At 43.1% G+C, this 26,551-nt stretch overlaps 1 protein-coding gene across 1 annotated transcript in view; it reads left to right on the top strand.

The window, feature by feature from the left end:
- pigk (phosphatidylinositol glycan anchor biosynthesis, class K) overlaps positions 1-19,903 on the top strand; it is a 33,694-nt gene extending 13,791 nt beyond the window's left edge. Inside the window, exons 10-11 of the mRNA XM_076295243.1 lie at positions 8,334-8,409; positions 18,694-19,903. Of these exons, the coding sequence (XP_076151358.1) occupies positions 8,334-8,409; positions 18,694-18,810 (193 nt within the window). The 3' untranslated portion in view covers positions 18,811-19,903. The remainder of the gene's footprint in view (positions 1-8,333; positions 8,410-18,693) is intronic.
- The last annotated feature ends 6,648 nt before the right edge of the window (positions 19,904-26,551 follow it).

Here is a 26,551-nt window from a genome sequence, read left to right as displayed (position 1 = left end):
AGGAGCTCGCGATATCGCTTTAAAGTAAGCTACTTGGGCTCACGCAAGCTGTCAAACACTGTCCACTCATGTGGTGCACCCCTCTGGTTTACATCCAGTGTTCATCATATGTTAGCTAACTGTATCTGGATGTGTTGCTATCAGAGCAAGACGTTAGAGATGGCACATGACATGCAGTGATGCCTCATATAAAAAATATAAAAAAAACTCTATTTAAGCACCGAAATGAGGAACCGTTATTCGATGCAGTTACTACCGTTTGTGTCGGCACCAGTGCCATATTAGAACCGTGTTTCGGTGCCCAACCCTAGTGGTGAGACTGTTCCAGTGAGATTTATTTTGGAATTTAAGAAGACACATTTTGCGGAAACATGAGTGTGCTAAGAGAGCAAAGGAAAACGTGAGCAATTTGAATCGCCTATGCTTTAAAGGGACACCAGGCAACGTTTTCGTGTTAATTACTCATCTTCGTAAGTCGGTATATGGTTAAATGACTCATTACAGGGCGAATGAAGACTCTCTCGCCCGCCCCTACTGCCTGTAGGAAGAATATCCCGCTTGCAAGTTCAGTGTATCGTACCCGGCGACCGAAGCAGTTTCAGTTTCCATCCTGCATCCACAGCACAGAGGGAGGCTAATGAAACGCTAGCGATTGTTGCAAATGTGTGTATAATGGCAGAGCCGGCAAAGAAGCAGTGAAAACCCTTGACGGAAGATGCAAAGAAAAGGAAAAGAGCTTCAGACCGAGCGAGGGGGAGTTTCGTAGAGAAAAAGCATCAGGCTTGCCTGGTGTCCCTTTAAGTAAGGCTGAAGTAAAACTTAAAAGCTAAACCTGTATTATTTAGGCAATTAATCCCACTGATCCCTTTAATTTTAGGCTTACTGTATGTGTACGTTGCCAAGCTTGTTCATTGTTGCACTGTCGATGTTGCATTAGACTATCTTTTACAATACTGTACATGTTCTATGAGTGACATTGCCGTTTCTCTTAGTTCTTTGGGATTTAAGCTTTCTAAGGTGACAATTCGGCTTGTAGATTATTTCTCCCTCTTTTAAATTGGAACGAGCGTGGAGCGATTTCACTGGAGTGGGAGGATTTTGAAGTGGAGCGGGGAGCGAAATTGAGCGGAGCGGCCTGACGTGGCCTGACAAGAAAATACATGTCCATATTTTATAACACTGATGCCATCAGTGCCGTTGTGTGTTGAACAGTGTTGCTAACTGTACTCCTGCCCCATGCCGGATAAGCGGCTGTGATTCGGAAATTGGCATCAATGGGACCCTCTCCAGAGCGACCTGCAGAGCAAACTCAAATTTGCTAACAGGTTCTTCTGTGTTCACCCAGGCTACCATTTTTGTGTTGGATCTAGACATATGCTTTGATTGATTGACCTGCTAGATGATTCAATCATGACCCACTTTCAGTTTCAGAGAGACAGATTCTGATTTAAAATGGCCTGGTATTTTATGGAGTCCATGATGCCATGTTCCCTAATGAATTTCCCAGGGCCTTTGGAATTAAAAACAGCCCCACATCATCATAGACCTTCCATCATACTTATCAGTAGGCATGGGGTTCTTTTCTGTATAGTCATGTTTTGAATAATCTGCTAGCATGGAGGTCACTTCTGAATTCTGTATTGTGTAGTCTTTCCCATGTTGAAGAATGATAAGGGCAGTTGAAGTTCTCCGTCACTTTATTTTTTATACCTTTGTGAAACAGGAAGTCATGAATTACTGCTTTAAAGTTCATAGGCACTCTGACACTAAATGGATAAAAGCTTTAGTTGTATTTTGTTTTTAGATTGTCTTGTCAGGGTCAATGTGAGTGCCAATAATGTTTATGAGGTAGTGTTTTTCCTCAGAATGTGCTCTCCTTTAAGGTTGGATTTTTCACCTTTGTTTCCATTGTGTAATAATCTCTGTAATAAGAATGTAGGCTAAAGCAGTAGATGTACTGATGATGTGATAAAGAATGTTGATTTGTGGAACTTATTGTAGGCCTGCTTAGAAGGCCAATCAGTGTTAACATCTGCCAGTCTGACTCTGATGCAAGCAACAGCAGGCCACCCTGCTTTTCAACACTAAATCTGAGTAGCTGTCTGAAATTGCCAGTCTGGAGAAGAAAAGAACTAAGTGGCCTTCTGTGGGGTTGAAAAAGCTGGAGTGAAGGTGCAGTCGGTAGGAGAATGTCGGGTGTGAATTTCTCTGATTGATCTTAAATGAGAATTCGCTTATAGCCAGAGACATTTGTGTTTTTGTGTTTGTGACGCCAAAGACATTTCTCATGGATTTTTATCGTACATGGTTTTAAATGCCCTTGAGATTTAACTCCTAGCAGGTAAACAGTCTGGAATTGTAAAGTGCAGAACACGTCTCCTCAAGTCACATTGCTTTCGGGTTTTAGGCTGGTCAAATATTTAATTTTCACAATATTGAATTCATAATCTTGGCTCAATCTTTAAAACATAGAGAGTTGATGTTAAGCCTTTGAATGGATGAAAGGATTGAATGCGTAACCAGGGCAAAGAACAGTGAAAAACATTCTTGAGGTGATTTCAGTGCCTGACCACTAGATGGAGTAAATAGATCTTGTTTTGTCTGGTAGGACGGTCAATGTCTTTCAACAAGGCCCCCTGTTGAGCTGGTCCATTATGTTCTATTAGCATGATCCCACACACACACACACACACACACACACACACACAGATGGCACAAGTGATATGAAGTATAATTCTTATTCAAGATTTTGTCTTATCAAGGCACAGTGCTCATTTAGAACTTTGTCTGCTGAGATGCAGCTCTCTATCTATCAGTGGTGGAATGACGCCCGGGGCACCATTCACTGTGCCCCTGCGCGGATGGAACTAAGCAAACATTTGAACATCTGCAATGGGAAGCTGAGATACTAAGCACACTCACTCCCTAGGAATCCATTTACACCTCATTTCTCTGAGGAGCTCAGAGGGCATCTTTTCTCAATCGCTTGCTGGCTTGTTTGTTCTTTTCTCCTCTCATAATTCATTCTTCCCGGATTCTCAAGGTCACAGACGCGTCATTAATTCCAAACTAGCTAACAAACAAACACGTCGGAGTGCCGTCCTCTACCCCCGTGAAGTTCGTCATGCGCGTTAACAATCTCCCAGGGCCCATTTTGAGGAGTAATTGTCAATACAAATGTGTGTTTTATTATCCTGATGGCACTGCAGTGTATTGGATTTATTTATGTCTACAAGTAATGCAAGTTTCCAATGTACCGAGCTATGGAGATGGTCGCCAATTTATTAGCCAGTGAAATGTAGATTTGTGCTTCTATGGTATTGTCACCTGGCCACAGGGTTGCAAACACTTCCCAATCATTTGCAGGCAAATTTGTTTGGTTGGGAGGCCACTTCGCAACTGGCTTCTCACTAGCAGACGAATTGGTGAAGTTCAACGCAGGGAGGAACAGCGATGCGTTCCTGAAGCCAGTAATAAACATAGGTTTGCCGCTCAGTTTAGATCCTGCCAATGGGAAGTTCAGTCTAGAAGTACGTTCTCAAGAGCTTATTGCGGTATTCACGTTTATATTTCTGTGGAGCCAGCTACCTAGACGTCCGCCCCACTGGCCCAGCAGTGATAGGGGTGTCGGCCGGGGAGACACCAGCAACCAAAGCTAGAACCATCTGGATAACTCCCAGAGGGAGATGTCTCTGCCGGTGCGACAGCTGACAAGCAAGCGGGCCAGGTTCACCATGATGGCCTCTGGGATGGAGACCAGCCCCAGCCACCACTGCCTGTGCTGCTGGCACTGTGCTGCCTACGCTAGGGTACCGTAGGGACCTTGTGTACCCTTTCAGTAGAAGCCTTCCACACAGATGCTTGCACAAACATCGGCTGCTTCAAGACATTTGTTTTAAAAAGGCTGCTCCAAGACATTTGTTGAAAAAAATGGAAGAAGAAAATAACTTAGAGCAATAAAAATGTCTTGCAGAAATGCAGAACAGTTAAGAAAAAATAAGACAAACTCTCTCTGACCTGCTATGGTTGTTTAAGTCATTGTGCTGCACAGAATCTATTACATCTGTTTCGTCATTGTGGCCACTGGCTGTTGTCAGCCAGATTTGTGAACCACAGAATACCATCTATATGCCTGTCCTGACCTGGATTCTCCCGTTCAAAATAATGCAGAAGGCTGCTTTGCATCCACTGTGCCCTGGGCAAGCTGTCCACTAGTGTGTTTATGTGGGCATGCGAATGTGTCTTCATGAGTGGGTTTGTGTGACAGAACTAGGCAACAGAGCAAAGGAGCTGTCCTGCATTAATGATGCGTGCCCTGTCTAGGACTAGGGCAGGTGTGGTCAAGGGCAGGAGTTTATTTCTGGAGTTGTTCCCATTTGTGAGTCTGTCTGCTAGTCGCTGGAAGCCTCGAGTCCACTGTGCATATGTCTGGTGCTGATGGATCACATTCTTATCAGGATTTGGCTGAGGAAATGTGCTGTTAAAAATAGACCATGTGAAAATAGGTTAACATATACACAGTGCTTGTGCAATAGAAATATTTTATATTGCAGGCTTTGTGTCACTTGCCGGTGTACATAATTTAAAGTGCAATAGCAGTCGCTAAAAATAGCTGGCTGTTGATTAAAGTTTGAAAATGGCATCTTTAGCGTGTTATATATTTTATTTACTCAGCTAAGAAATGCAGAAGAACTCCTAAACTAGTTTTTTTTCATCATACAGATCATGCATCTCTCTGTTTGTTTGCAACTAAAATACCTATAATGCTTTACTTTGCTCCCACCCCACCAACACACACACACACACACACACACACACACACACACGTTCTGTTCTCAGGGCGGCCATGTTTTCTCACCCAGCAGCCTTTGCAGGGCGTCCATTAAGTAAATTGCATTTTATGTGGAGAACATTTTAATAGACTCCCCCTCTTCACTTTATTATGTGCGGGTCTAAGACTTTTATGAGATTGCATTGTAGCGCCAGTTTGCTGAGGGTGATGATGTTGACTATGCATCGAAGATTGCAGCCTGGCTCTAATGAAATGTCTGTAGCTGTAACCAAATGGAGAATAAATCACTCCTCACTACACTGAGGGAAATCTCAATTGCTGCTGTTTCCCCCTGCATACTTTGCTCGAGATATGTGCTGACCATACAGCGGATCTGATAAAAGCAATCACGCAGGCCTCCTAATGCAACAAGCACCTTATAAGTTTTAGACCAGTAATTATACTGTGGAGTAGACATTTTCTGCTGTGTGTCTATTGTTGACGCCTAACCTCTCCAACTTCAACAACCATTGTCAAGAAATTGAATTGAAATTCTTCATGCAGTCTCCCACGCATGTCTTTAGAATGTTTTTTCTCCATCTCCCCCCCCCCCCCCCCCCCCCCCCCTCCATCTCCCCCCCACACACACACACACACACACACTGCCATTGCCTTGGTCTGGTATCCCAGTGCACTCTCTCCCCATTTGTCTTTGAATTGCACCTTTGCACATTTTCTGCTTCTTCTCCAAGTTGTATTGGACTGAAAGGAACGATGGAAAACCGATCTATAGCGAGGTGCCGTGGTTGAGACAGAGTTCTATACAGAGCCTCTTCCGTGTAGCTGGCTTCATTCATGGGTGGATGTGTATTATCTGTGCAGCCAAATCACAAGGGCACTTTTCTTTATAATGAAATTGACACTTTGAATTTGACACTTTTTTCAAATTCAGTGTATTGCTCTCGTTGGCCCTCTAGCGGACCATTCAGTTTCTGTGCTCAAGACATCTCTGGTATTTGTACAGGGTCCAGGCTCTGTACATCAGCACAAACCTGTTGGCTCAGACCCAACCATAAGCAATCCCAGCTAATCAGCATGGGAAACAGGAGGACGGGAAGGCTGTCATTGGCTATCAACTATTGATTGGTTGTTGAGCTCAAATACTGTATCAAGTTTTTGACATCATTCGCTTTTTGAAAATGCAATTTTTCGTAGCAGAAAGCTATTTTAAAAGGCTCCAAAAAGCGAGTTGCACAGGGCTAGTGATCTGTCATGCCCAGTTCGCTGTTTTGTTAATAGGTGCTAAGCAATACTGATGTCAGAGTGAGCACTGTTATTGATTAGCCTGAGGCTTCAAAGCACAGCGGCAATAGGGGCGGCGTTTGGAAAATGCTGTTAAATATTTCATTTTTAACTCTACTGATGCTGAATTTAGCTGTGTTTTCGAATCAGTTGTGGCACTGCACTTAGAACGCGATGCGCACAAAGCGTATGGAGAATGCCCCCATCTCAAAGTTCACCTAGTCCCTTACCAGCAGTTCAGCACTCGGCATTCTGAGCAGGTGAGAGCTTGGATGGTTACCGATAGATGGTTACCGATGGGAGAGCCAGAGAGGGAGAGAATATAAAGATGAGTGCCATGGTCTGGGCTCTTGACTGGAGTGGAGTGGAGAGAGTTGGCAGGCAGGGGTTAGACAGTCTGATGAAGTGCAATGGACAACCGCAGCAGTTCTGCTGGGCTCACGTGGCTGCCCATCCTGTCCGCTATTTGATGGAGAGCATGGTGAGAACATGGTGTGTCAATTAAACATACAGATGTTCATTCATTCATTCATTTATTCGTTCGTTCATTCGTTTATCCGTTTGTTCATTCGTTCATTCATTCATTCATTCATTCATTCATTCATTCATTCATTCTTCCGTTCATTCGTTTATCCGTTCGTTCATTCATTCATTCATTCATTCATTCATTCATTCATTTAATTCATTCAATTCATTCAATTCAAACATTCATTCATTCAATTCAAACATTCAATTCAGGCATTCCCTCATGGGTTTACACACACAGATGTATTCTTCCTCTGGTGCACACAATGCTGTGACTGAGATGTGTTGGCTGCCCTGCTATTCTGGCCTCGGCTTTGTTACCCAGTTGGCTGCCAGCCTATTCTTGAAAGGGGTGTGCTGTGTGGCAGAAGATATCCTGGCTTTTCACCAGACACTTTTGAAATTACTTGTCAATCACCTGTTGCCAGGCCTGGGTAGGGTGTTTTTTTTTCCTTTTTTCCTAATTAAACTTGCTTTTGTTCTCTATTTCAGGGTGTTTTTAGTACACCCTGAAGCATGTCTGAGAGGGAGACGATGATATTGGAGGAACGGGGAGTGAGAGAGCACAGTTATTGCATTGGAGCGATAGTCAGAAGCTAATCTGACCTGGTGGGAATTGATGGGGTTGTGGTCTGTATGGAGAACATGACTTACTCTCCTCATCTCTCTAGCACTCCGTCTATCATCCGCCATCATTCTCTCTCCCTTCTCCCAGTTTCTCTCTCTCTCTCTACATCTCTCTCTCTCTCTCTCTCTCTCTCTATTGCACTCCCTCCCTTCTCCCGGCATCTCTCTCTCTTTCTCTCTCTCTCTCTCTCTCTCTCCCTTCTCCTGCATCTCTCTCTCTCTCTCTATTGCACTCCCTCCCTTCTCCCAGCATCTCTCTCTCTCTCTCTACATCTCTCTCTCTCTCTCTCTCTCTCTCTCTCTATCTATGACACTCCCTCCCTTCTCCCGGCATCTCTCTCTTTCTCTATTGCACTCTTTAATTTTACTCTTTCCTATGTCTTTACTCTTTACTTACTTTTTCTCTACTTCCCTACTTACTTTCTCACCTTAAAGTCACTCTACATTTTTTTCTCTGTTCCACTCTGCCGCAGCCCCACCATTCCCCACCCGCCCCTTTAACATCTCTGAGGACATTATTAGGGCTGTTTTTGTGTCTCTCCCCATCCATCTTAAATCCTTCTGCAGGGCCCTGTCTGTCTGTGTGTCTGTCTGTCTGTCTGTCTCGTCTCGTCCTGTCCAGCCCTGTCTCTGCCCCGTAAGCTGAATGGGGCTTTGGTGCTGCCTGCTGAACACCATGCCCTTGCTTGTTTGTCTCTTGTTTCTTCTCCCCATTTCTGTTCTGTTTTCAGATTACTCTTACTTTGTCTAGCATGTGGTCTTTCACTCTCAGGCAGAGTTGTTGCAGGTGAACATTTAACCCAGTCTCTGCTGTGTTCCTTGCATGAATAATCGATACAACCTTCATTATGCTTGAATCAGAACAGCACCTCCACTTCTGTCTCCTATTGTATCGATTTTTCACTGTGTGTGTGTGTGTGTGTGTGTGTGTGTGCGTTGACAAAAGCCAGCACAGGCCCATTTCAGTGAAGGAAGCACTGTTGTGTTCCTGCTCATTAAACTGTACTTAAGTTGTAACTGTACAGCCGAGGCTTTTGTTGGCACAACGAGCTCTCAGCCGCAGATCCATCTGACTGACTGCCTGTCTTGTTTGTGCTTTCTTCTCCAGGCTCTTCACAGAGCAGCGTCCCAGTCAGACGTTCACCTATGTGAACCAGCTGCCTGTGGCTGAGATCATTCACCAGGTGAGCTTTTGTTTCTGTCTCCAGAAAGCTTCTTTCTGATTGCTAACATGTGGGTGTTTGTTGGGGTGTCACCTTTAGACATTTAGGAAAGGACACCTACATTGTGCACATTTGTTTTATTAAGAAATTGGCACTGTAAACATAGATCCCAGTACAAGTATTTATTCCAACCAGACAGATTCAAAACCAATTGATCATAGTCTTTTAACAGTTCATCAGTTGTGTTCAGGTTAAGATTGGCTTGGATAACCGAAATAGCTGGATCAGAAGTAGGTGACAATGCGGCCAATCTATGTGGACAAATTATTCATTTTAATTCTACAGAACTCTATGTTTATGTATGCATGCTACGTCATGCTTTTGGTTTGAGTTGGTAGACCTGGTATTTTGCTAGAAGGCAGCTAAAAAGAAAGGGCTTGTTGCACTGCATTAGCTGATACCCAAAGATATAAATATCATTACTGGGACTGAAAGGGTTACGTCCCTACTTTACATTTCAGTGTACAGATGCCATAACCACAAGATATAGTTCTCAACATTTCCACTCAGAATAAGAACACACAAAAGTGCTAAAGTAATACATGTACAATTACATGTTTCATCAAGTATGAAATAATGATGCCTTGCAGAGAGCCTCTTTCCTATGTAATTCAAATGTAGTTCTGTTAACCTTAAAATAAAGGCTGCAAACTTATTTTGATGCCACACTGACGTAAATATGGAGAATAGAGTCCCTGACACTGGTGGTCGATCTGGAATGCACTATGTACTGTTGTTGTCTCGACTCGCAGGTAAGAGCCCTTGGTGCTAAATGGGTACCCACTATGTTGGAAGTTGGCGATAAGAGGAGTTCCTACATCAAATTAATTTAATTGAAGTGGAATCTAAGACACATCTACAGTACTAACAAGTCTGATGGATATTTGTACACTGAAGTCTTGAGATTTAAGAGGTGCCTTAGCAGCCTCTCCAGGCGTACCCAGATGGGGCCTTAGCAGCCTCTCCAGGCGTACCCAGGTGGGGCCTTAGCAGCATCTCCAGGCGTACCCAGATGGGGCCATGTGAGTGGACTTTGGGAGAGAGTGGAGGGGGGATGAGTTTGAGAGATTTTTTTTTGTGGCGGCAGGTGTGTGGAAAGTTCTGGTTCATCTCCACCAAGGTCAGGCAGATCAGCGTCTGTCTGCTCCGCTTGCCCCTCACTCCTTATGAAAAGACCTCCAGTCTAGTCTGTCCACCTAATGCAGCTGGGATTTACAATGAGAGAGAGAGAGAGAGAGAGAGAGAGAGAGAGAGAGAGAAGAGAGAGAAGAGAGAGAAGAGAGAGAAGAGAGAGAGAGAGAGAGAGAGAGAGAGAGAGAGAGAGAGAGAGAGAGAGAGAGAGAGAGAGAGAGAGAGAGAGAGAGAGAGAGAGAGAGAGAAAGGGGAAAGGAGCAGAGAAACAGAAGGTGAAAGCTGAGGAGATGGGGGCATTTGCTCTCACCACCAGTTGTATATTTTTCTGTTCCAGTACGAGGACATTAATTCACTCCAGCAGGGTACGTAGGTTGATGTGAATCAGAGAGAGAGAGAGTTCTCTCCATTCTTCCTCTTCTCATTCCCTTTTCTCTTTCCCTCTTTTCTCATTCCACTTTCCTGATTTTTGTCATTTTCTCATTTGCGCTACCAGCAGGGCGCCCTGGCTGTTGTTGCATGGTTCAATTATAAGCGCTAACAATGTAATGAATGACAGCAGTGCAGCCAGCGGCCAGCATCTGGCGAGAGTAATGTCTAGCTTATGAGTATACTCCAGATTCATCTGTGCAGGTCAGCGTAAGCCTCGCCTCTTCAGTCTGGACAATGCAGCGTGGCCCTGAGTCAATACAGCATTGAGATGGAGCCTGTTGGGCAGTGTGGGCTGCATGGGTGAGGCGGCAGGGTGGTGGTGCTAGTGCTGATGGTGGTCAGAGTTAGGACTTTGACCAGTGGTCATGATTCCCAGGCGCCTGCCCAGCAGTCTGTGGGGTCCGGCTCCATCAGCTTCCCCCCAGCTGGGTTTCAATCACATGCAGAGCACAGCTCTCACGCCAGCGGGCAGGAGTTCACCTGCGGGAGGTCGATATGACCTACGCTCTCAACAGACACACACACACACACACACACACACACACACACACACACACACACACACACACACACACACACACACACACACACACACACACTTTCACCATAGTCTACACACACACACATAGACACATGGTCTACACAGACACACATAAAACTGCACGTTTTGATTGACTGATTTATGTGTAGCACTGAGAGCAATCCATTCTCTCCACTGATTTGTGTTCCTGTTGCAGCTACTTTGGAACAATGTGTCAATGCAGCTCAAACAGGGCAAGAACACAGGATGAGGTTTAGCCTTGACTAAGGGCCAGCATACATCACCTTTCCTGGAAATGCAACACCAAGGACAGGTGATATTGGCAGCAGTCTTAGTCTTCCTGGTTGCTAAGATACCAAAAATGTTGCTGTTGACCCAGAACCAAAAGTATGGATTCTCATTGTTAAGCTGTTATTGTCATCCTCTCAAATCCAGAAATTACAATAACTAAACTTCACAAAATATACTGTCACAGTGTTTGTTTTGAACTGTTAATACTTTGCTAGAAGTATGTTTTTGAGTCTTAGCTATTTAGTTTGCAGCTTGTATGAGTTGTACTGTATGTACACACACCTAAACTACAATCTGTTTCAGCTACTCATTCTGCAGCTCAGCCTTTTCTCTCAGAGCAAAGCATTTAGGCTCAAGGTCACTGGTCCAATTACTGCTATGAACATGTACTGATGGGTCTGATTCTGATATTGTGTGCCTTTAATGTGCTAGTTTGCTTTGGATAAAAGCCTTTAATGCATAACTGAATGTAAATGTGACTGAAGTCCTATGAAAAGTGCTGCTCTTGGCCTGTGCCTAATCCAACATTATGTATCTAATGGACCAGTGCTCCTTTTTAATGCTGCCTATTGATGTGCCATCTAATGTATGTAGATGAAGGGCTGTATTTTCCATGGCGACATGACGTGTTATGAGGCGTCTACATGTCAAACAGTTGACATCTGCAACAGACCATCACGGGGTGGGGCAAAGCAAGACCGTTGCTCTGGAAGCACTGAACATTTCAGGGTCACTGTGTGGTTCAGGCATTTGTAGGCTGTGAGTGAAAAAAAACAACAAAAGAAAGCCCACATCTTCTTGTTATGAAAACAGCAGTCCAGCGAGTGAATGAGAAAGAGCAAATGTGATTATTTTGTGATATTTCTGAGACATGATTCAGCTCTTATCTGGAGTCCCTACCGATTGGATCCCCTTCACCAGCCCCACCCCCACACTCACCCTGCTCTTCCTGGACACAACATTGGTTTGAGGATGTGAGAAATGGACCGACTGACTGTAAGGCTTTCGGCTCATCTGTGGCACTCACATGATTATTTAGCCCAAAGGTGGGGCTTCAGTAATGTCACTACCTCAGGCTATCTGGTAAAATCACACCTGCCTTACCATTTACATTTATTCATTTAGCAGACACTTTTCATCCAAAGTGATTTACATATGTCAACTCTATTACAAGGGACTACATTGTCCCCGGAGGAACTTGGGGTTAAGTGCCATGCTCAAGGGCACAACAATGGAAGCCGGGAGTTGAACCCACAACTTTCAAGATATTTCAAGCTAAGAGAGTTGATAGGAGTTTTTATCAATGATGATGCCATTGTGGATTCTGCTTATATCGGTACTATTCTTAATGAATTTTCTTCTCAATGTTCTGGTTGGAAAAGGTAGTGCTTTTCAGCATCAACACAGTTGTTATCTCTATGTCTGAATACAGTGTAGGATGTCTGGTAAATACATAACATTTGAACATTTTAAAGATGTGACATACAGTACCCTCCAGAATTATTGGCACCTCTGCTAAAGTTGACTAAAAACCGGTATAAAAAATAATCTGTTTGTGATTTATTGTAATCTCACAATGTAAGAAATTAGGAAAAATCCAACCTTAAAGGAAAGCAAATTTATTTTGAGAAAAAAGAAAAACTTATAAAGAAATAAATATTTTTAACAAAAACACGGCACCCCTGCTTGTAATACCTTCTTAAGCCTCCCTTTGCCAATGAAACAGCTTGTAATATTCTCCTATGACACCACATAAAGTTAGAGAATACAAAGGAAGGGATTTAAGACCGTTCGTTCTTACAAAATCCCCCCAGATCGTCCAGATTCCTAGGTCCACACATGCTTTTACCTGGCATGCCCTCTAAATAATCTATTAGCAGTGAGGTCACTTTTGAAGATTGTTTTGGGGGATTTGGTGACCCCAAGATGATACCTTTGTCTGTAACTCTCCAACAGTGGTTCTTATGGAATTTTTTGCCTATCTTACCATCCTCCAAACTGTACGTGGGGGCAAGATAACCATGGGTCTTTGCCCAAGTATGTTTGTCACATTTCCAGATGATTAGAACCTTTTAATCATTGTTTTAACTGTGAATATAGGCATTTTCAACAAAGTACCTAGTTTTCATAGACATTCTCTGACTTACAAATGTCAACACACTTTCTTTTTATTTAAGTTTAGTGTATTATCTTGTCTTTCCGATGTTGAAAAATGACTAGAGGATTTAGCCTCTGTGTGACTTTATTTTCATACCATAGTGAAAAAGAAAGTCTACTACTTCTGAAAGTTAACAGACACTCTGATTAACTTAAATGAATTGAAATTAGATAGGAAAATGCTTTTGTTAGGTTTTGTATATGCCAATATGAGCAACGTGTTAACAAAAAAATATTTATTTCTTTATGAGATTTTCCTTTTTCTCAAAATACATTTGCTTCCCTTCAAGGTTGGATTTTTCCTATTTTTTTCATTGTGAGATTACAATACATCAGCAACAGATTCTTTTTTTTATATTATTTTTTGTCAACTTTAGCAGAGGTGCCAATAATTCTGGAGAGTACTGTATGTGGTAGTTACCTGTCACTCAGTTTCCCTAGCATGTGACCTAACCTATCCTAACGCTGACTGACCCAGATGCTCTTCTGTTTCATGGTATGTGTTTGCGAGCCCTCCACCCTCCAGGCTCCCGTTCCCTGCCTGTCCCTCACCGGGTCAGTGGTTGGTTCATCGCTTATGTTCGCCAGGGTCTGCAGAGACGTGTAGAAGTAGCATCACCAGAGAGATAAAAAAAAATTTTTGAAGACATCACACAGAACGTTCTTAGAGTTGCCTTCATTAGCTCATGAAAAAGATGGAGGAAGAAATGACTTCCGTTTGATATTCATAAGCAAAGGTGCGAGTCGTGGTATCATAAAAGGGAATGCGAAACTAGGCTGAATATGCATGTGGTTGCCACAGATGAGCCAAAAGGTAGCACAAGGGATGATTGGACCCCTGATGCAATGGCTCTGTAATTTCAGTCATAATCTAACAGTCCTCTCTATGAATGGTGATGTCCATCTCTTTTCACCTTCTAAGCGTCCATCACAGTCTTTTGTGTCATTTATTTGAATTTTAATGGGATTTCCTCTGACCAGAGCGTAAGACCTTGTAGTTAGTAAGAGCTGTATTATGTGCTGATGCTCTGAATAGTCTTCTGATGTACAGTAATGCTTCCATCCACTCTATCTACTGCAGCTATTCGTGTGATTTAGCAGTTGGATTGAGATGCCTCATACTGTAAGTAAGGGATAATGTATAGAACACCGGTCATTACTGGGAAAATAAGTCCTGACAGGGCGAACCGGACCCCGACGCGTGATGACGTCACACACTAATTTGCATATCAATTACGTCACCAGGTCGTGACCCCCCCCCCCCCCCCCAAAAAAATAAATAAATAATAAAATAAAAAAATAAAAAAACGGTGATGGCCCTTTAATTCAAGGACTGGAACTTCATTCAAAACTGAAAGCAGACGGTTGATCAGCTGTGTTCTAAAGAATGTTTGATTCAAGTTCAGCGTGTGTTGATGCCACATTATCCCTTACATATTTTACCGTAGAACTTTGGGAAATCCCATTCAAGCCAATGGAGCGTTCTACTTGTCTTGTGAAGAGCCGTGTAATAAGTGTAATTAAATAGTGCTTGAGAATTAATAATGGCAACATTTAAAAACTGTATCCTCTTAAAAAGAAATCACAAAATAAAACAGAGGAGGGAAAAACACTGTATAACTTACGTTATATCGGTTCAACTGCTAAAATGAAATGCTAGAATTGCCAAGTTGTGAGTTCTGTGCTTTGAAAGAATAGATTTTTATGTAAATTAAGGAAATCGCTGTGTTCCAAGTTGCTTTGGAGGCACTCTGTAAGCGTGTAAATCAATGTGAACGCATCAGGCCCATTTGTGAACAGCCATTGCCGCGTCTCATGCTGCATCTCTCCACCCTTGGAGCGTTTTGGGCTCCAGTCAACCAGCCTTTGTTCTTTCTCTCCATACAATGGCTCCCTCGCTGAGCTGCTCACACTGCTTTGAATGTCATGCATATTGACGTATAGGCTCCGAAGCAAACCTCTCTTTCACTTGCACACACACACACACACACACACACACACGCAAGCACACACACATACATACATACACACTCAGATTCTCTCTCACTCACACACACAAACACACAGACACATACATACATACACATACATACACATATACAGTACATACATACAGTATACACACACAGATACACACACACACACCTCTACGGCTGTCTCTTGTCTGTGGCAGCGGCACGCCAGGTGCTCTCCATCTCAGCTGTCCCAGCTCCACTGTTCTATGGAACAGCCCGGAATCCAACCTGCCCCTTTCCATCTCTCCGAGCGAGTGTGTTGAGAAAGGTCCCGGATTCCCACGATGGTGGTGACCAGGCACTTCTGTTCCTTGTGGCGGCTCTTCGGGTCCTGATGGTGGACTGGCGGGGCTGACGTAGTCCTTGTCTGGCCTGATGGTGATGGGGTGCTTGGGAAGTCCCATCAGCCATGCAGGCTTTGTTTGTTACACGGGCAGAACGACAGCCTGTTGTTTTTACCATATGGCCATCAGGAGAGAAGGTAGAAAATGGATAGTTGCCACTTGTGTCATGTCTGGTACGAATTTTAATTGCTTGACATTGTCAATTTTCTGTGTGTGTGTGTTCACTACTTGCATATCAAACATGACTGAACATCAAAGCATTCTAGCCATTCATGTCCTAATGGATCTATGAATCTGTAGCGTGTATTTATTTAGTATTTTTTGTGGGGTTTGTTGTGATTCTGACAAGGGCAGTGGAGGTGGTGTTGTCAGAAGTAGACTGTGGCAACTATGAAAGCTTTCTATTATCTTTTACTTTAGTAGGATGTGATGTAGTATTCTCAGCAGTAACCTTGCACGCATGCCAGCACGTTCACACCCACACACGCATGTTAGTAGGATGGAATTATAGGTCCACACTAAAGAGCGCTGTCTGATTGAGTAATTATCCGAGATGCAGCTTGTGCAGGCCTACACAGGGTCTATATCGATCAGGTGGTTGTCATGGAGTTACGCAACCCCAGGTTTGATTGGGTTGGGGGTCCTGGAGTGCAGGTGCGCGCTGAGCGGGGCTGAAATGGAGGGCAGTGGGGGGGTTCCATCCTTACAGGCCACAGGCCTCTGGTCCTCATTTGCTCACATCCAGTGAGAGGCTGAGGTGTGTGGGGAATGAGGCTGCCAATTGGAGTAGCTGCTCTGCGCGTGCGTGCGTGCGTGCGTGCGTGCGTGCGTGTGTGCGTGCGTCTGTAGCCTACAATGAAAATTGGAGCATCTGCCACTCTGCATTATGTGCAGATATAACTGTGCTGTCATGCATTTGTGATTTGTTTTGTGCGACCGCATTTAAGTATATGCCATGAACTATATATGAATGAGTGTTTGTGTCTGTGTGTGTGCGTGTGCGTGTGTCATGATAAAAAATTGAGTGTATGCTATTCTGTATTGTGTGCTGATCCATCTGCTTCTTGTTAGCACCATGAGTGGTGTGTGAGAGCAGACTCTGAGCTCTGTGCTTTTCTGCTTCTCAGTATGTGTCTTCTATTGTGTGCTAGGCTATTGTAGTGTGAGTGTGTGTGTAGTTATTTTGATGAATGTGTGTCTTGAGCTTGTGAAGCTGCTCCCGTCGACCGTAGCCACTGCTCCCTGTCATGAGGCATCAGTCAGACCACTCCCGGCTGCCTGTGGTGCTCCTGATGGTCTACACTCAGTCACACACACACACACACACACACACACACACACACACACACACACTCACATACCCCTTCTCGCTCACATGAAGAGAAGGTCAACATGCTTTCTCACCCCTCACACTAGTCATCATCTGGTCTCCCAGCGAGCGAGCGAGCGAGTGAGTGAGTGAGCGAGTGAGTGAGGAGTGAGTGACAGCCTGCAGACACATACACACACACACACACACACACACACACACACACACACACACACACACACACACACACACACACACCTCAGGGCCAAGGGCCCGATGTACTAAGAAATTTCCACACGTGTCAGATGTTATGTACACCTTAAAACGTAGCATTGTGTTTTGCCTGCCACATGCATTTGCAATGCAATGCAATGGGAAGATCGAGGGGAAAGTGCAAAAACATAAGAGGAGTGTTAATACCCATTGATTACGTAACCCAGCATATGGATGAAAACAGCACATGTCTGTTTTGCAGTGAACACTGTTTTTACCTTATAAAAGCAGGTGTGATCCAAATTGCGGTTAAATGCATCAACTTCCAGAGACAAAAGAATCAGTATTCAGAGCACCAGTAAGGCTTCTTTGTACTGTCAAAAGCAACCTTAACTTTTATTTGGCTTTCTATTGTCTTACTTTCACATCATTCACTTTCCTACTTGCTAGACTATTAAATCTGTCATAGCCTACGTGCTCTGATAGTCTTTTTTTCAAAGTGGAGTGGAACTACAGCTCTGCATTATCTCTCTGCTTGCTGACATCTTTTTATCATGTACTGTATTACTTCATGACCGCTAAACTTTTGATTCCTTTTAATGTTGTCATTGGTTGACTCCATTCAACTGCGCTTGTGATTGAATTATACCGGTCATGGCACCGTGGCCATTGGCGGGCAGTGATGAGTGCCGTTATCTTGATGAAGTGAAAATGTCAGTCAATTCCATGCGATTCCAGCATTCACGCGGACAGAAAAACTTGCTATTTGTGCTGTCTTGTACATCAGCCCCTCAGTCTCATTGGCCCCAGCAGATAGTGTGTGTATGTGTGTGTGTGTGCGCGTGTACACTCAGGGTTCTCGGTGGTGGAGAAACACCTTAGCGGAACAAGTCCATGTCTCTCTAGTCTCAAACAGACTCACTTATTTTCGTGTTGATTTCTCTCCACTCCACCTCTCCTCTGGTAATCTCTTCTCGCATCTTCTCTTCCCTGCTCTCTCTGCTCTCTCTCTCACACCTTTCTCTCAACCTCTTGAGACATTGTGTGTGTGTGTGTGTGTGTGTGTGAGGCTCTCTTCTGGCTGATACTCACTGGCCTCACCTCATGGGGAAATAAGTGCTTTGTGTGCGCGTGCGTGCGTTGCATGATGAGGATGACGGGGCCGTCTGTACTACAGCGCTCCAGCATGTCCTCCTCCTGGCTTTATCGGCGTCTCCCATGCCGGCCAGCATGTTGGTGTCCTCCCTTATCTGCTCTCCCCTCTTACATCTCACTGCGGCTAATCACACTCTTCCTTTTTTTGTCTTGTTTCTTCTTCCCTCCTTCCTGTTTTCTTGCTCTCTCTACTGCCTCCTTCCCTCCCTCCAACCCTCCCTCTCTCTCTCTCTCTCTCCCACGTGCACTGCTTCCTTTCTCTGGTAATGTAATTGGAAAAGTTATGAGGACTTTCCTTTTAGAGGTGAACTCTTTCTGCTTTCAGTGGAATATTCGGGCTGCATTAGAATGTAAATGCTCTCCTGCCACTGCTTGTTTAATGCACAGGAGAATTTAAAAGTATAATGACGATACACAGGACCATGAGGAGGACTCAGGAGCTGGATGCACACATGCCTATGTGTGTGCAAAATATGTATGTGTTTGTGTAGGAGAGCGAGAGTGTTTAGGTGTGTGTGTGTGTGTCTGTGTGTGTCTGTGTGTGTGTGTGTGTGTGTGCATGCTAAGGACAGTCCGTGTGAGCTCTGTATGCCGTCTTGTCCTGGCGTTGGCACCACAGACCCTGAATGCTAATCAGCTGTCCCCCCCCCCCCCCAGAAACCCAAGCAGAAGGACTGGCACCCGCCCGACGGCTTCATCCTGGGCCTCTGGACCCTCATCCTGCTCGTCTTCTTCAAGACCTACGGCATCAAACACCTCAAGCACATCTTCTGAGAGAGAGAGAGAGAGAGAGAGAGAGAGAGAGAGAGAGGAAACTGTGTGGAGAACGAGTGGCATGGGCTGGAGAACTGTGTGGAGAACTTCTCTTCACCCTTGCTGCTTCTGTGTCCAGTGGCGAACACAAAGAGAGTCAGGTCTCTCAAGGAAATACTTGAATACCTTTCGGGAACTGTTCAACTTTGTTTTTACTCTTTCGACTACATTTCTGACTGTTGTTCCAAGTCCCACTAAACTGTAGTTATCTTAATACCTGTGTGTCAGCTGACAAATTGACTTTGCCCTCTTCAGCAGTGTCCTTTCATGCCTTAGTGAACTGCAGGGAGCGTACCCTTTTGCTGTGGGATTTTAAAATGCATTTAGAGCGCTGAGGAAATGGATCACTGGCCTGCGGTGTTGCTGCATATTTACTCAATTAATAATTCAGTAATGGAGCTCTCTGTCTTGCAAATCAGCACCTAGCATCAAAGAACACTCTTTTCTGTACGTTTTCTCTCCCATTTTCAGACCATACCGGTAGTGCGGCCACTGACCCTTTTGAATATTATTCTTGCCATATAGAAATGTCATAGCTCCTGAGGAAGACCCGGGAATGGGGTTGAGTCCTGCTCTGTAATACTACTGCAGTCTACAGAGACTTTTGCACTGTATGTCAAAAAAATGTACTTCTGTTCAACGTTTAAGATATGTATTATTTATGTAGTTCAGACAGTCTGTAATGGCTTGGGGAATGTAAGTGTTCCTACACCAGATGGATGCATTTGAGCTCTGGATTTACTAAGACTTTGAACACAAAATATAAAATTAAGGAATGAAACTGATATGCTTGAGCCATTTTTTGTCAACCGACACTGTTTTTTGTTTATCTCTAAAGAGCTGCAGTTGAATGTCTTGGGTGTGGGTGAGTGTTTTTTTAGTGCTGTGTCAGCTTCTTGGCTGTTGCAAACAGTTTCAGACCAATGTGTGAATCTTGTACTGCATGTTTTTCTTTTTTTCTTTCCTTGCTCTTGCTGAAGGTGATGTTTTATTATTTCTCTGTTGAGTGACATTCTGACGTGTCACTTAAAATAAAAATGAAAAAAAAAAGTCACTTGGAGAGCTCCTTTGAGTTGTGTGGGCTTCATAATAAAAGGAACTAGATGTACCGCATAGTGGTACAAAATATGACTGCCGCCCAGTCCTGTCATCCTGCATCCTCTGCAAAAATAAATCACGCTGGTCAATTTGTTTCCATTTCCTACTCTTGCAACTTTTATGTATGCTTGTTTGTGCATGCCTGTGTGCATACAAGCATACTTGCATGCGTGCGTATATGAGTGTGTGTGTGGGAAATGACTGCAGGTCGGATTCGAACCTTGGTAGATTTTAAGTAGATTTTTCAGATATTTTTACTTTAGCCTACTTTACTATTTATTTTTGAGGCGACTTTTTACTTTTACTCCTTACATTTTAACACGAATATCGGTACTTTCTACTCCTTACATTTTACAAAACTGGCTCGTTACTTTAGTAATAGGCTAAGCCGCTATTATTTTTTTGCGTCATCAATAGCGGATCGGAGGCCTACGTTGCACTTGACGCACCACTACAAGATGACTCGATTTGGGCGGCATCCATTCGCAGCAAATCATTGCAGCTTGATGGCAGTAACGTTAACGTTAGCACATATATGTCTCAATTAAATTTAGTCAATAGCCTAATGCCCTCCTCATCTCCTCGCCTTTGGTGCTTCCCTAACTTCTAGCTGCAGTGTAGCCTAGGCTATATCCTTAGCAATAAGTAGGCTAGCCTTGGGTCTTAAACAGGGAGGCTATGGAGGCCGAACACAAGCAGACTAAACGCAGTTTACCCACCACTGAAATTTCAGAAATAGTTTCTCCACTTCTTATTAGAGTTTATCCACCCCTCAAAAGAGTTAAATCACACTGTATTATCCACAATAACAATATGTACACTCATCAACACTCTGACCACTTAATGCCACTTGTATTGTTATAAAGATTTGACAATAACCGCACCATCATCAAAGATGTTCTGAATGCCTTTTCTAAAAATCTGATACCTTACTGTGATCACAGAATTCATAGTTTACCCAATATTAGTTGTGCAGATGTATAGTCCATCTTATACACATGAAGGCAACAAAGAAAATGCAAAAATAGAGCCTTTTGTGTATTTTTTCCATTTTGTGTAGTCATTCTATATCAGAACCTGACACACAATCCAAATAGTCTACAAGAAACCTCAGAAATGCAGACTTTTATTGTCAGTAAGCTATGCATTTTGGGTAACCAAAAGTCCTATGAGGAGTTTCCATAAGGCATTACAAAACGCATGAGCATACCTTGGCAAATAATGGTCTAAAATACTGATTTTTCATTTTATATTGATCTACTTTTGCACACAGATTCGCAAGACCTGGTGCTAGGGCTCAATTGTGTTTCTAAAATCATATCAAGTGACCTAGAGGGCTGAAATGTAGTCAGTTCAGAGATGCTTGTTATCTCGCAGAAAGAAAAAAAACAATATTCTAGGCTCTGTAACTCTGTGACAGTGCTTCCTAAGAAACTACAGGATCTTAGCTTTCTAAAGATGTCCAGCATTTGATGGTAGGCCAAAAGAACACACTGCCCTCTGAAGTAGGCAGATGCAATGTTGGAGGAGAAAGCCAATAAATGGCCAAACAGGTTATGGGAAGATTTAAAAAGAGAGACTGGCACTCTTGCACTCTGGTAACATTTGTGTGGTCCAGGTGCTGTTGCATAAAAAATGGTTGTCATTCACAAGACTACTTTTACTTTTATACTTTAAGTACATTTCCAATTGTACTTCTACTTGAGTATGGATACTTTTGCCATCTCTGTTAGAATATAGCTCAGATGAGGGATCTGTCATACAGTAGATGGACACAACCCCAGGTTCTGAGATACAGCTGGTGTGAAGATGAGGAAGACACATGGATGCTGTGACCATGTCATCTAGCTGACGGATGACATGTGGTGGAGACTATAGGCAATAAAATCTAGTTAGTTCAAGTGTGTTCTTGGGTTACCATTCTGAGACTAGCCTATGGTTTTTTGCACTGAGAGCACAGAATTATGCTTGCCTTTTTCTCTCTGCAGACCCCAGGGGGCCTCCTTAGTATAGAAAGGATCTGTAGATATGGAGGAGAAAACACTGTTCACAGCTCTCACAGAATTCACACCCCATATGGCGATTAAAGCAGGATGTTGGAGAGAAGCAATATGTTTCTTGTGGTAATTCCTCAGGGTGATTGATGCTGTTTGATGTTTGATTCCAGAAGAGATAGTTACATAAGCAGTTAAATCATACCTGTCAACACTCCCGTTTTTCCCGGGTTCTCCTGTATTTCAAGGTCATCTCCCAGCACCCTCCCGTTTTGTTATTTCTCCCGGAAAACTCCCGTACTTTGCATGGCCATCAAACTTAATTTTTAAATTATTGATCCATTAATTTTTTTCTGTTAGTCTGACATCTCTCAGATTGCCAGATTGCGTATAAACTACACATACATGATCACTTACTTTCAATTCCAACCGTTTTGTCATAGACTAAAACCTGGCAACCCAAAACCCAAATAAGGAAGCGGGTGCCGACTGCGCAGCCTGAGTCTCGCAAGCAAGCGGGCTAGTAGGCGGGTCAATATATAACCTCAAAAAAATTGATACAAAAGGTTTTTCAACTGATTATGATACCTTTAGATGTACTTACATATATTTAAACATATAAAAAACATAACATATTATATATTAAAACATATTAAAAATCTAGTAAAATCTGACCCCAGTAAAGGGGTCATTTTCAAGATGGCGTCCAAGATGGCCACCAGAAGCTAATTTGGGATATCTAAAGCATATTCAGCCTAGGAAAGTGTTTTTCGTGTTTAATCAGATTTAGAGGTCATTGATTCATATATGTCAGACTAAAGTATCAGTTCATCATTTTCAAAGACTTGTCATTTTCAAGATGGCCACCAGAAGCTAATTTTGGCTATATCTGAAGCATTATTCAGCCTAGGAAAGTGTTTTTCGTGTTTAATCAGATTTAGAGGTCACTGAATCATATATGTCACACAATCCTTCATTAAATCATGCCATCCTAAAAAGATGGTTGTGGCGTAACAAGAGGTCATGAATTAATTATAATCTATTGAATTGTAATTAGTCCCTCCTTTTCCACAACTTTCCAACCATGCTGCCAATTCAGTCTACTTAAAGCATAGAGAACGATAGATGTCATTTCATTCTACTTTTTTATCATGACTTTCTGTCAGTTCAGTCACATACATACGACAGACTATTAGGGCCACACATTAAGAAGACAAATATTTTTGCCATGATGAGAAGCCAAACCCAACATGTCGTTTAAAGTCGACATGTCAACATTAAACACAACATTTTGAGAATAAAGTTGAAATATCATGTCAACTTTAATCAGGATCTTTGGTGTCAGCAAAAGACAGCATTCCAGAAGAGGAGATTTTTTCCTTCAGTCATGTGTTCACTATGCCTTCACTATGCCTTCACTACTCCCAATCAGACAACAGAGGTGATTGGTCAATTAAGATACCAAGTGATGGCTGTACTTTTTGGTGGGAAGTCCACAGACTCTCTTACAACATTACGGCACAACACCCTGAGTAGGAAGGTTGTCCTTGCGTCATTATTTGTGACTCCAGAACGTCTCCCTCCAACTGAATCTGCTAGTAAGCTTCACAGCTTTTGAAAGTTATCCGCTGTAACTGTGTGCATTTCTGCAAGACACTCTTCTGTTAATGTAGATACGGATTACGCTTCACTGCTGCCTGTGGAACATGTCAAAATGAACAATGTGACAATCTGCACAACTTCCTTTCAGAGGACTGGGGATGATGGATGATGATGAATAATGATATAGTACTGTAATTATTTCTGATATACTAATAAATATAGTTTAATATTAAGTTTAATTAGCTCCCCCCTTATGATAGATGGCAACATGTATTTGATGCACACAAATATAATGCATGCCTATGCATGGGTTATGGTTCACTAAAGTCATAGAACAGCCAGAATTATATATATTATAAAAGCATATATACCCTGTACATGAAATATAACATCAATCAATTTATATTCCCATCTTCCACCACACTTTGCATAATACATAATCTATTCTGTATAGGCGGATCTAGTGTGCAGCTGATACATTTTGGTATGTACAGTCCAGGGGAAACAAATTAAACATCCTATATTTTCTGAAAGCATATAACCTGTAGATGAGATAAAACACCAGTTAAGACATGTCAGATCTTCCTCCATGCCATGAACAATACATTGCCCTCTATTCTGTATAGGCAAATCTAGTGTAAAGCGGATACATGTTGGCCTATATTGTCCAGGGAAAACAGATTAAACACCCTTAACTATATATTTTCTGAAAGCATATAACCGGTAGATGAGATAAAACACCAGTTAAGACATGTTATAAGGCATAGTTTGCCGGCAAACCACTGTTTGATGTGATGAGATAGTTACATAAGCAGTTAAATGCTGTAGGCAGTGGTTTGCCAGCATATTGAGTGTTGACTATTGAATGCAGCCACACACCTCGACTGTAAGTGGTCTTTGGGAAAAAGTGCCTTAGTGGCGCTGAGACAGGCCAGTGGTCATTAAATATAAATAGCCAGATCCAACCCTATTTTAGTAGTATGACCACTGCCCTGCCTCTTACATAATGCAGAGCAGAGGGTGCTGCTCTGTCAGGCAAGTGACGACTCCTAACAAGGCATGGGACCGCAAGGCTGGGGCACTCCACTTCCTCGCATTAGAAATCTCACATTCATCACACTCATTTAATCTCCGCACCGACCACTATTTGTCCACACTGAAAAAAAAAAGCTTTTAAAATCTGATATGAACCTATCAACAGTAGGCTACAGACAGACAGACAGCAAGTCTACTGAGGTCTCAATGAAAACAATCCTGGGTGAGGCTCCATATGAAGGAGCTCACAGGAAAACTGTGGATCAGCTCGGTCCTTAGAGAAGATGGCTATTATCTCTTAAGGAACCTCGCAGGAGTTACGCCGAAAGCAGATCAACATGAAATATACCCGTTTCCAGGCATTTAAGTCCCTCACCAAATATATTTAATCTTGCATTGCTCAGTAATAGGCACATTAAGGGGATCGATTGAGACCCAGGGGATCTATTAGGGTAATGATGTAATTTTTTAAAAGCAACATTTTAAGGTTATTCCACTAGAGTAAACCATCGTATAGTCTGCAGATCACAGGCTACACATCTAAGCGAAGACAAAATGTGTTGATCCTGCGCATTGCTGTTCCTACCCTGCTGTCTGCTGCAAACCCACAGCCAGATGAATGCCTGTTGATCCTAATCTCCTTGCCCGTCTTCAGCGACATGCTCCAGCATTCGTGTGACAATTTCCTATCTCCTCCAATAACTCGCCCCATTAGCTGTTGACAGGTGCCAGCCTGAGCGCGCGGCGCGGCGCGGGCTAGGCCGGGCCGGCAGGAGTCGGTAAACGTGGCTCCGTCGTCTGAGAGGTTGACACACACCTGCCTTTCATTTAACCCGAGGCCACTGCATTAATCCCGAAAATGTGTTTGACATTCCTGACACGCGCGTGCACAAGCATGACTGACAGGAGGAATGAGGCCATCGTGTATGATGAACACCGCCTCTGCAGGCGAGGAATCGCTGCTTATTGGAAACACGGAAAGGTCCTCCCTAGTATAAAGGATTGTCAGAGACTAAGAGGAGATTGTGACATTTAACAGTGCTGTGAAACTCAGTGGTGTGTTGTTCATGCTTGAACAATACATTAAGTACTGAGAAGAGACGAGAAAACACTGAATTTATTTTTTTATTCCAACAGAACAAGCATGGTGTGTAGGCTATTTCACAGCTAACACCTTTCAGCTGCATTCGGGAATGTGTTAAATAAGTTAAATCTCTTTAGTTGGAGTGTTTGCACTTCGGTCTGTGGCCTGTGGTGAGGACACAGGCTTAGTGTCCGTTCACTGCCACTTTTATCTTCACTTTTTAATATTCACAGTACTACAATGAACAGAAAAACAGAAATGCAAGCAATACTGAAAATACTGGCAAAGCAAACAGAAAGTTAATGTTCTTGGTTCTCATGAATATCCCATTGTGGTCAAGATAATTGAGCAGTATCTTTATGGAACAGGTCTCCCATATCATCCTCAAATGTAATGACTCACATGTTTGGGGATGATGCTGACTGGAAGATACATCCTTCTTTATGAGAAACAGAATATTTAAGGCTTTTCTTTGCTCTACATTAATCCCATACGGATATTCTCACATAATGCTGAACACGTAGACATTTGAGTGCAACATTTCCCGAACTTTGGAGTTAATGTCATGTTGTTTCAGGGGATTACTAGACAACCCAGAGTAAACATTTTGGGAATGTTGGCATTTATCCTCTGTGTTTATGCACTCTCTCCCCTAACTCATGTTGACAGAAGTGACTGTAGAGCAACTTGAGAACTCTTCCCCCCCCCCCGTGCTGTGAGGTGCAAAGGCTTTACTGACATACATACAGAGGCGTGAACCCAAAGGCTGGACCATTCAGTGCTTCTGCCTCTACTTTTGTGCTTCAGTAGGGGTAACCTGTTCTATTCCTCACCACCTTTTGTGGCCAAAGCGCAAGCACACAGGTTGCACAATGAAGCCCACCTGTCC

The sequence above is a fragment of the Alosa pseudoharengus genome, unplaced genomic scaffold (assembly GCF_046254945.1).
Source record: "Alosa pseudoharengus isolate Yale_2024_CS ecotype anadromous, Long Island Sound unplaced genomic scaffold, YU_APseudo_1.1 YU_APseudo_1.1_scf_2, whole genome shotgun sequence".
Lineage (NCBI taxonomy): Eukaryota > Metazoa > Chordata > Actinopteri > Clupeiformes > Clupeidae > Alosa > Alosa pseudoharengus.
The sequence above is the reverse complement of the archived record's forward strand: the minus strand, read 5'-3'. Positions and strand labels throughout refer to the sequence as shown.